The following is a 13202-nucleotide window of genomic DNA, read 5'->3' on the forward strand; positions in this document are numbered from 1 at the left end:
GTCTTTTGTTAACAGTGTTTTTTCAGTATCTGCAACCCATATTCCATGTTTTTTCTTTCCTTGATCCAAACTTCTCCTTCCATTTCTGAATTTCTGAGTCTACATAAACTTTTTCTAGATCATCAGATTCAATAGTTGACAAATTCATTACATACACTGGACCATTCCTGGCAGCAAATTTTGCAGTGATATCAGCTCTATGATTTCCTTTAGAGACTGAATCTCTGCCATAAGTAGGACTTCTACAATGGATCACCACTAACTGCTTAGGTTTCTGGATAGGATCCAACAACTCAGTTATTATTTCTACATGAGCAATTGGCTTTCCCAATGCAGTAATAAAACCTCGTTGTTTCCAGATCTTTCCTGTAGCATGACAAACTGAAAAAGCATATTGAGGGTCTGTATAAATATTTGATAGTCTAATCCCATGCCCTATCAATCACTCATGTCCTAAGTCTTATTTTTCTATTTTAACAAGTGTCAAAGGAAAACTCTGTATAATTTTCAAAATGCAATCTGCTTTCTTTTCACTACTAGGACCAATTTATAATCCATTGCTATTACCTGCCCAAGAAACTAATTCCATTGAGTTTGACTGGCCATCTAACTGAATAACTGAACAATAGATACTTTTCATCCATTTAGCTTTTCGTGTGTGGATTGGTAGGCTATGGGGGGGGGGGTTCTTACTATGGGATTCTCACTGTAATTTTCAGATTCTTGATTCAAATAGCTGTTATGATAATAAAAGTTTAGTTCACTGAATATAATGGTATATCAGTAAAGTATTGAGAGGGTTATAGAAACAGGAATAGGGTGTGATGGAGGGAGCCGAAGCTAGTAAGAATGAAGTGACTGTCTCCCTCCCTTTCCCCTGTGATAACAGGTTGTTAGTTATCACACTGTTTCTCCAAAGGGAAGTAGCTGGAGAGGATTTGATGGCAGGCTCCCCTGTCAGCTACCCTCATTGATGATTTCAGTGCCTTCCCCTCAGAAAGGATTTAGAGGCAAGCCCTAGGCATGGGTCTTGTCTCTGAGGGAAAGGCCTCAGGTGCTCTTTGTGAGACCTGTCTCTAGTTTTTTGAAGTAACCCTTTCTAATATTATTGAGAGGCCTACACGAATACCTGATTACTATAAATGGTTTATTATTGGGGTTCAGGTAAACTGGATGAAGGGAGAGGGAGTAGGTAGCCCTGTCAAGGTCCTACATGGTCTGTGATCTGATGGGCCTGTAATAATGCCCAATAGATGTCTCTGTCCCTTCCCAGCTAAAACCCTTTTTATTAATTTGTTTAACTTAATTATTAGTTTGGCCTAGGTGAAATAAGTTCAGGGAGTCAGGGAGAGATAAGGGAGCTGTGCCCTCCTTTGAGAGTCCAAATACCCCCCCCTTAGGGGTCTGAGATGTCTTTCTTCAGGTTAAGAAAAGTGGTAGATGTATGTTGGAGGCAGGTCAGCTATCAGTTTGAAGGAAGAAGCAGGATATTCTCAAGTGGCTTAGGTATATCCTCAGCCCCCCAGAACTGGTCCTGACAGCTTCAGGTCCCAGGTCAGAAACCCAGAGTTTCCTCAGAATCCCCCCAGAACCATTTTTCCTTCCAAAAGTCTTTGCTTCTCAACTGCCACTCAACTTTTTTCAGTCCTCATCTCAGAATTCCCAGTCTCCCTTCCCCCAATCCTTACACAGCACAATATTATCTGAAAATGTGAGTATATAGGGACCTTTTTTTTTTTAATAAAGAATGCTCTTTTATATGGATTTTGTGTATATATCCTCTATGACAGTTGAGTCTTTGGAAGCACACATTTCTTTGTTTTTTTTTTAATTTTTTTTAATTGATATCTATTGTATTTTTTAAAAGCCTGTTTTTGTTTTGTATTATATCTGTTTCTAATCATATGCTTCCTCTACCCATAGAAGCTCCCATTTTAACCATTTTTAAAATTTCAGAATAATCAAACACATACTGCTATCTACCAACATATGCACTATTCTTAATTTGTATCTTCCAACTCTCCAATGAAAGAAGGGAAATGTATTTTATCATCTTTGATGAGACTCAAACTTGATCATTATAATAACACAAAATTTTCACTGTATTGTACTTTTATTTTATGTTGTAGTTATTATGCATATTATTTCTTTGGTTCTGCTTTCTTCTACCTACCTCAGCTCTTATGTCTTTTTTTGGTTCTCTTTATTTTTCATAGTTGTTTTTTCTTATGGTTCAATAATATTCCATGAGATACACATGCCACTTTGTTTCCCCACTCCCTGTTGTTTTATTATCATTTTATGTTAGTAATCGGCTATTAAACAGAAATCATTTTTATTTTATTTGTTTAGAATATTTTTCCATGGTTGCATGATTCATGCTTTTTCCCATCCTTCTTCCCTTCCCCCTCCCAGAACTAACAAGCAATTCCACTGGGTTATACATGTATCATTGTTCAAAACCCATTTTTATGTTATTCATATTTGACCTTGTAATTCCAATACCCCAATCATATCTCCATCAAACTACATGATCAATCATATATTTTTCTTCTGCGTTTCTGCTCCCATAATTCTTTCTCTGGATATGGATAGCATTCTTTCTCATAAGTGTCTCAGAATTGTCCTGGATCATTGCACTGCTGCTAATAGAAAAGTTTGTTACATTCAATTGTGCCACAATGTATTAGTTTCTGTGTATAGTGTTCTCCTGGTTCTGCTCCTTTCACTCTGCATCAATTCTTGGAAGTTTTTCCAATTTAAATGGAATTCCTCCAGTTCATCATTCCCTTCAGCACAATAGTATTCCATTACTATCAGATACCACAATTTGTTCAGCCATTACCCAACTGATGAACTCTCCCACATTTTCCAATTTTTTGCCACCTCAAAGAGCACAGTAATGAATATTTTTGTACAAGTCTTTTTCCTTATTATCTCTTTGGGGGTAAAAACCCAGCAGTGGTATGGTTGGATCAAAGAGTATGCATTCTTTTAAAGTTCTTTGGGCATAATTCCAAATTGCCCTCCAGAGTGGTTGGACAGATAACATTTTAAAGTAATGTGTCAAGAAATCTTGTTTAATATTTTAAAGAATTTTATTTTGCCAATTACATGTAATAACAATGTTCCACATACATTTTATAAAGTAACAAGATCCAAATTGTCTCCCTCCATCCCTTCTGTTCTCCTTCTTAGAGATGGTGAGCAATTTGATCTGGGTTATACATGTATTATCATACAAAATATATTGTTCATTTTTGTAAGAGAAATTCATAGAAAATCAAAACCCCAAAATAAAAAAAAAACAAACTAGCATGAAAAATCGTATGCTTTGATCTGTATTCTGACTCCAAAGTTCTTTTCATGGAGGTTGATGGCATTGTTTGTCATAAGTCCTTCCAGGATCCAGGTCCAGGATCATTACACTGCTGAGAGTAGCCAAATTTTCAAAGTTGATCATTGTATATATTTCTGTTACTGTGTACAATATTCTCTTGGGTCTGCTTATTTTACTCTGCATCAGTTAATTTAGGTCTTTCCAGCTCTTTCTGAAATCATCTGTTTATCATTTCTTATATCACAGTAGTATTCCAACACCATCCTATGCCACAATTTGTTCAGCCATTCCTCAATTGATGGATATTCCTATAATTTCCAATTCCAATTCCAATCCCACCACAAAAAGGGCTGCTAAAAATATTTTTGTACAAGTAAGCCCCACCCCCTGCTCTTTTTAAAATCTCTTTGGGATACAGGTCTTGTAGTGGTATTACTGGTTCAAAGAATATATAGTCCTTTGGGACTATATTGTTTGTTCCAAATTGCCTTCCAGAATGATTGGATCACTTTAGAATTCTACCAACAATGCAGTAGAGTTCTAGTTTTGCCACATTCCTTCCAACACTTATCATTTTCCTTTTCTATCATATTAGCCAATCTGATAGGTGTAAAGTGGTGCCTCAGAGTTGTTTTAAGTTACATTTCTCTAATAAAGAGTTATTTAGAATATTTTTCAAACAATTATTGATAGTTTTGATTTCTTCATCTGAAAACTGTTTATATCCTTTGACTATTTGTCAATTGAGGGATGGCTTGTATTCTTTTTTTTAAACCCTTACCTTCTGTCTTGGAATCAATACTGTGTATTGGTTCCAAGGCAGAAGAGTGGTAAGGGCTAGGCAATGGGCATCAAGTGACTTGCCCAGGGTCACACAGCTGGGAAGTGTCTCTGAGTCCAGATTTGAACCTAGGACCTCTAGACCTGGCTCTCAATCCACTGAGCTACCCAGCTGCCCCTGCTTATATTCTTTATACACTTGACTTAGTTCTCTATATATTTTGGGAAATGAAATCTTTATTAGAGAAATTTGATATAAAAAATTTGCTAGTTTGTTGTTTCCCTTCTAATCTTAATTACATTGGTTTTGTTTGTACAAATAAACCTTTTAATTTAACAATCAAAATTATGCATTTTACATCTCTATCTCTTATTTGGCCATAAATTTTTTTCCTTCTCCATAGATCTGACAAGTAAAGTATTCTATGTTTTCCTAATTTACTTATGGTATCACTATTGTCTAAATCATACACCTATTTTGATGTGATCTTGGTATAGGGTGTGAGATACTGTTCTATACTGTTATGATGGGATTTTGGGTGAGGAAAGAACAAGAGGAAACAAATAAATTCAAATTTATTGGTTGGGAAGGGTAGGAAGGAACAAGGAGTAATTTTATTTTTAGGAGTAATTTAAATTTTAGGAATATATTATACTTCTACTTATCTTAAAAGCTAATATCTATAAACTATCTTATTAAGCTAAGTATTAACTTTCCAATATCCAAGTCACATACCAGGAATCCAATCAAATGGGCCATGTGGGGTTTTCCTTAATGGACTTCCCTGACCAGCAGGGTCCCACAAGGGAAGGGGCTCACCTTTGTGATGGGACCCGAGGAGAGGTAGGAACCGAGAACCAGGGTGGAAATGAAAGACACGGACAAGTCAGTGGTTGGATAGGGCAGGCAAACCCTATGATACTCCCTTTGATAGGAGAGTATGAGTACAAAGGAACACGAGGTGGATGAGGAGATTAAGATAGGAAATGCAAGCCGAGGTGGTTACAGCCTCGGGAAGGAGAAGGTCAAGAGGAGAGAGAGATATAGTCATTGAGGAGCCCAGTGGAGCTCCATGAAAGGGAAAGGCCAAGAGGCAAGAGGAAGTTCATGGGTTTGCCTCTGAATTTATTCCTGTCCTGCTTGGGCGGTACTCCCAAGGACGTAGTAACCACATCACAAAGTATAGACAATCAAGATTGGGTGGCAAGGTAGAGGGAACACCTTTGGGCGTGTAGATTGCAAACCGCGCTTTCCGGGGAATTGAGTCCGAGCATGTTAATGAGTTTGTCTTAGCCAAGGGCCGCATGGCCAGTTCAAGGTTACATTCACAAACCTCATTGGTATAACCTTATGCTTGGAGACACAGTAGCCATACAGTCATTTATATTTCATAGATGTGAATATGCTTGGGATGCTACAGGCCAGGATCTTCAGTTGGTTGACATCCAAGCAGATCCAGAGATCTTCTTACTGATGCTGCCAGCAGCCAGATCCAAAAGCCTCTTTCTTCTGTTGGTCTCAGGAGAAAATCTCTTCCAAGCCTTATACTCAGGTCCTTCCAGGAGAGAAGTCAGTTGGGTATGGAATCTTTCTTCAGATATCTAGCCTCAGGCTCCCATATGACCCTTAGTCACATGCTCCTGTCAATCACTCTGAGGTTTGCACCTCTCAGTTTTTGTAAACCTTTCATCCTTTATCACATTACCTAGTTTCTGCTATACTGTTTTACATTTTTTCCAGCAGTTTTTTTTTATCAAATAGTGAATTCTTATCTCAAAAGCTGAGACCTTTGGGGGTTTATCAAATACTAGATTGCTGAGATCATTTACCCCTAATCTATTCCATTGGTCCGCCATTCTGCTTTTTTAGCCAGTACCAGATTGCTTTGATGATTACTGCTTTATAGTACAGTTTGAGATCTGGTACTGCTAAGCCACCTTCCTTCATATTGTTTTCATTAATTCTCTGGATATTCTCAATCTTTTGTTCTTCCAGATGAATTTTTTTTTCTAGTTCTATAAAATAATTTGAGGTAGTTTGATTGATATGGCTCTGATAAGTAAATTAATTTAGGTAGGATTGTCATTTTTATTATATTAGCTCAGCCTATCCATGAGCAAATTCATGTTTCTCTAATTGTTTAGATTTCACTTTATTTGTGTGATAAGTGTTTTGTAATCATGTCTGTCTTGGCAAATAGATTCTCAAGAAATATTGTATAATTTTAACAGATGTATTAGAGATTTCTCTTTGAAGGACAGATTCTAATGATACACTTTGTTCTAATGAGTCAAATGCTTTTTTTTTTGTAATCAGCAAACAATGATGAGATCTTATATTCCCTACACTATTCAGTCAGTTTTATGACAGTAAAGCCACAGTTTTTCCATAGACAATCATTTGCAGTGTTTGACTGTTCCTTTCCCATATTTTCATCCTTGATATCATCAAAACATGTGTAATTCATTCTCAAAAATTTACATAAAAATAAGAAAGTAGGCATATGATTCAGGAGCTTGCTCAATCTCCTTTATGAATATGATCCATGATTTTTTCTCCTATCTTAGTTTCCCTCCATAAGATATCTTGTTAAAGAATCATTTAATGCTTTCAAGATAGTGTGTCCTCTGTCATGAATTTCCACCATGTATAGCCCAGTCAAACTCCCCCCCCCTTTCTTCTCCCCTCCAACTCCCATCTTCTTAACTCCTATTTCAACTTTCTCATAACACAGTGAAGACTGAAGTTACATGTACTTATTATCAACTCAAGTTAAGGAAAAACATTCCAACATTTTGAGCTGCCCAAAAGTCAAATGGGATGCTTGGGTAGGTAATGAAATACTTGTGGAGGTTTTCAAATGAAGGATGGATCAATATATGTAAGAGAAGTTGCAAGGAAAATTCCAACTCAGATTGGACTTGAGAACCTCTGAGATTCCTCTCAATACTGAGGTTCTGTAAATATATTACTTTATTATTACAAAGTACTTTTAATCTATTACCCCATTTGATCTTCACATCTATTCCATGAAGCAAGCAGAATCAAGTCAGCAAGCATTTATTATATTGCCAGGCACTGAAAGTATAAAGACAGGCAAACAGCAGTAACAATCCCTGTCCTGAAGGAGTGCAGGGTTTAATGGAAAAGACAAATACAAACAACTATGTATAAAAAAGATACTTGGGGGATAAATTTAAAATCATCTCAGTGGGAAGGTCTTAGCGTTAAATGTGACCAGGAGAGGCTCCTTTGAGGAAGGTGGAATTTTACCTGGAACCTAAAAGCAAAATAGCTCTTGTCCCCATTTTATAATTAAGGAAACTATTTGTTCATTATCACAAGGAGTGTTGGACTGAGGACACGACCCCCTCTGTTCTGACTTCAAGTCCAGTGGTTCGTTTCCCTCTCCCCTCCCCACATTCATCTGTGGTGGCTCTTATGTGAATGTAGCCCAAGGAACTACTCAGACCTATGATCTGCACAGGAAATTGTTCTGTATGCGTTCTTAATTGACAAGTATCCTTCTAGGAATGGTACCGAAATCATTTCAACAAATATTTATTAAACATCAACTATGACCCGAACCCTTGAGAATACAAAAGTAAATGTGACACAGGTTGGTGGCTGTTGAACTATTATGACTAAAGCCTTTGTTGCACTCTAAGAAAAATCAGAGAATGTTGCTGCCAATTTGCAGGTGAACCAGCATTTTCAATACAATATGGCACCAGACCAATCTGATGTTAATATCAGTTCCTTGGGACACCCGGAAATTCAGATTTCCTACCAGGGAAAAGTAATCCATAGTGGAGAGAGGGTTTATGATTGTAAGCTTTAAGTGAAAGTAGATCAGAAAAGTTTTCTTCTTGGTCCTTGGCTCCTAGCAAGTAAGAGAGATCGAAGTCATATGTATTTTGAAGAGAAAATGTCAAGCTATAGTATCTGGCTTTCATAGGAAAACGGCAAACTAAGCGGAACTGGTCGCCCTGTCATCTGATTTGACGCCGAAAGAGACCATTAAGGTCTCCACAGACGGAAACATTAGCTGAGCATTCTTAATACACAGGCTTTCTTTTGTCAGACAAGTTTTGTCCAGACTTGCTTCCATTGGAGCCAGAACTATAGGGCAACACAGGTATTATTCAATGCTTAGACTTTGTAGTGAATACTATTGTGTTTAAAAGCATAGTCGAAAGAACGAGAACTTAAAACTAGTGCGTGAAATTCGCAGGGAACTTTGGTTCTATTCCGCTAAACTTGGTTTCACTACGCAAAATTTTGCTCTCAGTGGAGACAATGCAGAGAACGAACGGTCCAAATCTTTAATTATTAAAGCAGAGGCTTAGTTTGGCTTACTGTGCATAGGCCGAGTCCCGGAGCACTGGCTCCTCAGGTTCAGATAGTTTGCCTTGGCAGTGAGCGAGCTTCTAGCGTTTGGAAACGCAGGCGAGAAGTGGAAGGAAACTCCGGTTCTTACGCGCCGCGGTGTCCGACAGCTAGAACCGGCGCGAGCACATTCCTCGTGCAGTTATTGGCTGGAACTCTGTGTGCCGCTGTCGGCCAATGAAGAGGCTGGAGATCTGGCCGCTGCAGCTCCCCCTCCCCTCGCTGTGCCCCGGGACAAGGCGCAGACTGAGGAGTCGGGGAACGAATCAAAGGCGCCCGGAAAGCGGAAAAAGCAATGTCCGACTTTGCGCCGAGCGCTCCATTCCGAAATTTCCGAGCGCGGGCTGACTGAAATTAGCTTCTCCGAGGGAACCGCTGGAACAAACTGGGCGAAAGAAGTTGCTATTGTGTGAGATGGTCCCAGCTGCCGGGAGGAGCCGCCGGGTCAGCACTGGGAGAGTGGTGGGAGTCCTGCTTCTGCTTGGCGCCTGGGACAGTGTTTCCGCGCTCATCAGCTATGAGATCCCGGAAGAAAGAGAGAAAGGTTTCCGAGTGGGCAACGTGGTTGTCGATCTGGGCTTGGATCTCAGCAGCCTGTGGGAGCGCAGGCTGTCTGTGGCGTCCGGAGCTGGCCGGAGATTCTTTGAGGTGAATAGGGAGACGGGGGAATTGTTCGTGAACGAAAGACTGGACAGGGAGGAACTGTGTGGGACACTCCCGTCCTGCACGGTAACTTTGGAATTGCTAATGGAGAAACCCCTGGAGCTTCAGCGAGTGGAGGTGGTGATCCAGGACGTCAACGACAACGACCCCGCTTTCCCTACCAGTGGAATGAAACTCGAAATCAGTGAGGCCATGGCCCCGGGGGCGCGATTCCCTCTCGAGAGTGCACACGATCCAGATGTGGGAATTAACTCTTTACAAACCTATGAGCTAAGTGTAAATGAACACTTTGTGCTGAGCGTGCAGACCCGGGAAGACGGTAGCAAGTACGCGGAACTAGTGCTAGAAGAAGCCCTAGACCGTGAGCACGAGGGGACCCTTCAGTTAGTGTTGACAGCTTTAGACGGAGGAACACCAGCCCGTTCTGCTAGCCTTCCCATCTTAATCACTGTGCTTGATGCCAACGACAACGCCCCCCAGTTCAATCATTCTCTGTATCGGGCGCGTGTGCGGGAGGATGCTGCCCCCGGCACTCCAGTGGTACAAGTTCATGCAACAGATCTGGACGAGGGACCAAACGGAGAAGTCATCTACTCCTTCGGCAGCCACAATAGAGCCCGAGTGAAGGACCTTTTCTCCCTAGACCTGGTGACCGGAATGCTGACAGTACGAAGGCGGCTGGACTTCGATGACACGAAGCTATATGAGATTTACATCCAGGCGAAAGATAAGGGCCCCAACCCTGAAGGGGCCCATTGCAAAGTGTTGGTTGAAGTCATAGATGTGAATGACAATGCTCCAGAGATCGTTGTCACCTCCGTGTACAGCCCAGTCCCTGAGGATGCCATCCCAGGAACTGTGGTCGCCTGGCTCAGTGTGACCGATCTGGACTCGGGGGATAATGGTCTGGTGACTTGTGAGATTCCATCTGGCCTTCCTTTTAGCCTTACTTCTTCCCTAAAAAACTACTTTACTTTGACAACCAGTGCCTCCCTGGACCGTGAAGCTGTTCCAGAGTACAACATCAGTATCACAGCCCGAGATGCAGGATCCCCGCCTCTCTCAGCAGTCACTACTCTCAGAGTCCAAGTGTCTGACATTAATGATAATCCTCCTCAAGCCACAAAGTCCTCCTATGATGTCTACGTGGAGGAGAACAACCTTGCAGGAATTGCAATCCTGAACCTTAGCGTCTGGGATCCTGACGCCCCCAACAACGCCCGTCTATCCTTCTCACTCCTAGACCGAGGTCACCAAACTGGGCTGGTGGGCAGATACTTCGCCTTGCACCCAGACAACGGCATCCTGTCCGCCCTCTTGCCTCTGGACTACGAGGATCAGCGTGAGTTTGAGCTGACCGCCCACGTCTGCGATGGGGGCAACCCACCCTTGTCAACCAACATTAGCTTGAACGTGTTTGTCACTGATCTCAATGACAATGCCCCTCAGGTGCTTTACCCGAGGCCAGGTCGGAGCTCGGCACAGACACTGCCCCGAGGCAGTGGTGCTAATTACTTGCTTACTCGCGTAGTAGGCTGGGATGCTGATGCAGGCCATAATGCTTGGCTTTCCTATAGCCTCCTAGGAACTTCAAACCAGAGCCTCTTCGCCGTAGGGCTCAGAACTGGAGAAGTCAGTACCACTCGACCAGTTCAAGACATTGACCCAGCATGGCATAAGCTTGAGATCCTGATTAAAGACAATGGAGAACCCCCTCTTTCCACCACGGTGACTCTGACAGTGTCTGTGACAGAGGTGTCTTCAGATGCCCGCGTGGAGTCCCCATCCGGTTTGGCTCCTCAGGAGCAAAATAAAAATCTCACGTTCTACCTGCTTTTGTCTGTGATCTTGGTCTCCGTGGGATTCGCAGTCACCGTGCTAGGAGTGATTGTATTTCGAGTTTACAAATGGAAAAAATCAAAGAACCTATACAGTTCCTCAGGGAGTTCATTGTACCGAACGCCTGGGCCTTCCCTGCACGTGGATGCTGTTCGAGGAGGCCTAATGTCCCCCCACCTCTACCACCAGGTATACCTCACTACAGACTCTCGCCGTAGCGACTTGCTGCTAAAGAAGCCCTGTGCTCCAAGTCCTATGGGAAGTCTCCAGAACACCCTACGGAGCTGCGATCCCGCCTTTTGTAGGCAAGTGTTAGGTGCTGAGAGCACCCCTCCTGTCCAGGTAAGAAACTACTGTTTGATATTCCTAACTTAAGTAGGAAATCTGAAGAACTAGAGCTCTAATTCATCTCTGGAGAAAAGACGGCATTCATTTGGGAGATGACTGACCTGAGACCCAGATTCTGACAATAGTTAAAAGAACTGTTCAATATTCTTGTCTGCAAGACTGTGCTCTGAAAACTGAATTGGAGGTAAAATCCATGGTAGTCTGGGTTTGGACTGGTGAAAACTGTTAAGAGTGGGAAGTTCTCTTTAATGTATTTCCTGTAAACCAGGGACCTTATTAGAATGAAGCATCATGATGCCAAGGAAGGTCCTGAATTTGAGTCCTAGATCTTTTACTGACTGTGTGTGATATTAGGCAAAAGGACAAGAGCCTCTGTGGGCCTCAGTTTCTTTATGAACAAAGTGAGGGGGTTGAATTAGATCTCTTCTGACTCCACCATTTTATAATCTAATATCTCACAGGGTCAAATTCATCCAGATGTTCAAAATCATAGTCTGTCATTTATTGTGCATGGTAATATCTTTATGATTTCCTTGCAGGTTGCTCACCCAAAATGTGCAATCTATTCTCAGAAATATTTTCTAGTGAAAAGAGAAAAGCAAAGCCCATTTTTATTTGTAGGGAACTGATGGAAATAGCACAATTATAGGAAAAACAAGTTAATTCAACTACATGAGCTTTTAGCCACCAAAGATTTCATTCACAAATTAGGTTACAGTAGTGACTTGTATATGACAAGAATTATAGACTTTGAGCTAGGGGGTGGAGGTCCCTCCTTTAACAGATGAGGAAACTGGGGCCCAGAAAGATTATGACTTGCAATGTTACACATTTAGCAAGAAAAAGAGCTTGATCTGTCTTCTGAATCAAAATTAGAGCTCTTTACACTTAGAATAGGCCACCTTCACCTTGCCAGAAATGGGGAAACTCTGCTTAATGGGCTACTGTAAGCTTCAGTTTCTTCTGTGAAGTGGAAATAATACTTGGACTTTCTTACTTGGTGACTATTGGAAAAATGGGTTGTAGAATTAACCTGTTATATAGGAATATAGAACATTATTACTCTCAATATAACCCCTTTATTCATCTTGTATCACTTATATTTGTGTTGGTGAACCTATGGCACGTGTGTGGGAGCATGCTGAAGGGAACTGCTCCCTTCCCCCTCTCCACTTAGATCCTGAGGACAATCCTCACTTTACCCGCCTCTCTGCCCAGCAATGCAATGGGAGCACTTCCTCCTTCCCCTGAATGGGGTAAAGCAAGGGACTCATGCAGGATGAGAGTTGCAGTTTGGGCACTGGATTTCTAAAAGGTTCACCATCGCTGACTTATAGGAAAAAATTTTGATGGGGGTGGGAGTTATTCTGAGAGACTGAAAGAATAAAGATCAAAGAAAAACCTCATTTCCATCTCACAATCTGGGATTTCCATTGGCATTAGAATATTTATTAGTCAAAGGTGTTCAAGAAGAAACTTGTTGGGATTTCAGGGAAGGGATTCATACTTTGAGCAAAAGTTGGGCTAGAAGACTTCTGAAATCCCTCCTATCTCTGAGTTTCTGTGATTCCATCAAAAAGTCCAGAGGAACATCCAGACTTTCAAAATGCCATTGTATGAACCTAAGGTGTAGAAAATATATTCCCTCTGTGAGAGTTTATTAATCCATTTTCAAATCTCAAGTTATTAAGTAGACTATCTCTGGAAATTCAATATAGACAGGATCAAGTCTTGTCTCAGCCCTCCTCCCAGGATCTTGGTCTCTCTATGTGAGCTAGAGAGCTTGAGAAGTTAGAGGTGGAGTATTAACCGACCCTAAGAACTTCCAGGGAAATTAGCCGT

At 41.3% G+C, this 13202-nt stretch overlaps 2 protein-coding genes across 2 annotated transcripts in view; both read left to right on the plus strand.

Annotated features, from left to right (window-relative positions):
* The window catches only part of LOC107651000 (protocadherin gamma-B5-like), a 45119-nt gene extending 36196 nt beyond the window's left edge, over positions 1-8923 (plus strand). Inside the window, exon 2 of the mRNA XM_056816568.1 lies at positions 8621-8923. Coding sequence (XP_056672546.1) covers positions 8621-8923 — 303 coding nt within the window. The remainder of the gene's footprint in view (positions 1-8620) is intronic.
* LOC100027763 (protocadherin gamma-C4) overlaps positions 4498-13202 on the plus strand; it is a 37318-nt gene continuing 28613 nt past the window's right edge. Inside the window, exon 1 of the mRNA XM_056816574.1 lies at positions 4498-11354. Within this exon, the coding sequence (XP_056672552.1) occupies positions 8925-11354 (2430 nt within the window). The 5' untranslated portion in view covers positions 4498-8924. The remainder of the gene's footprint in view (positions 11355-13202) is intronic.

This window comes from Monodelphis domestica, chromosome 1 (genome assembly GCF_027887165.1).
Source record: "Monodelphis domestica isolate mMonDom1 chromosome 1, mMonDom1.pri, whole genome shotgun sequence".
Lineage (NCBI taxonomy): Eukaryota > Metazoa > Chordata > Mammalia > Didelphimorphia > Didelphidae > Monodelphis > Monodelphis domestica.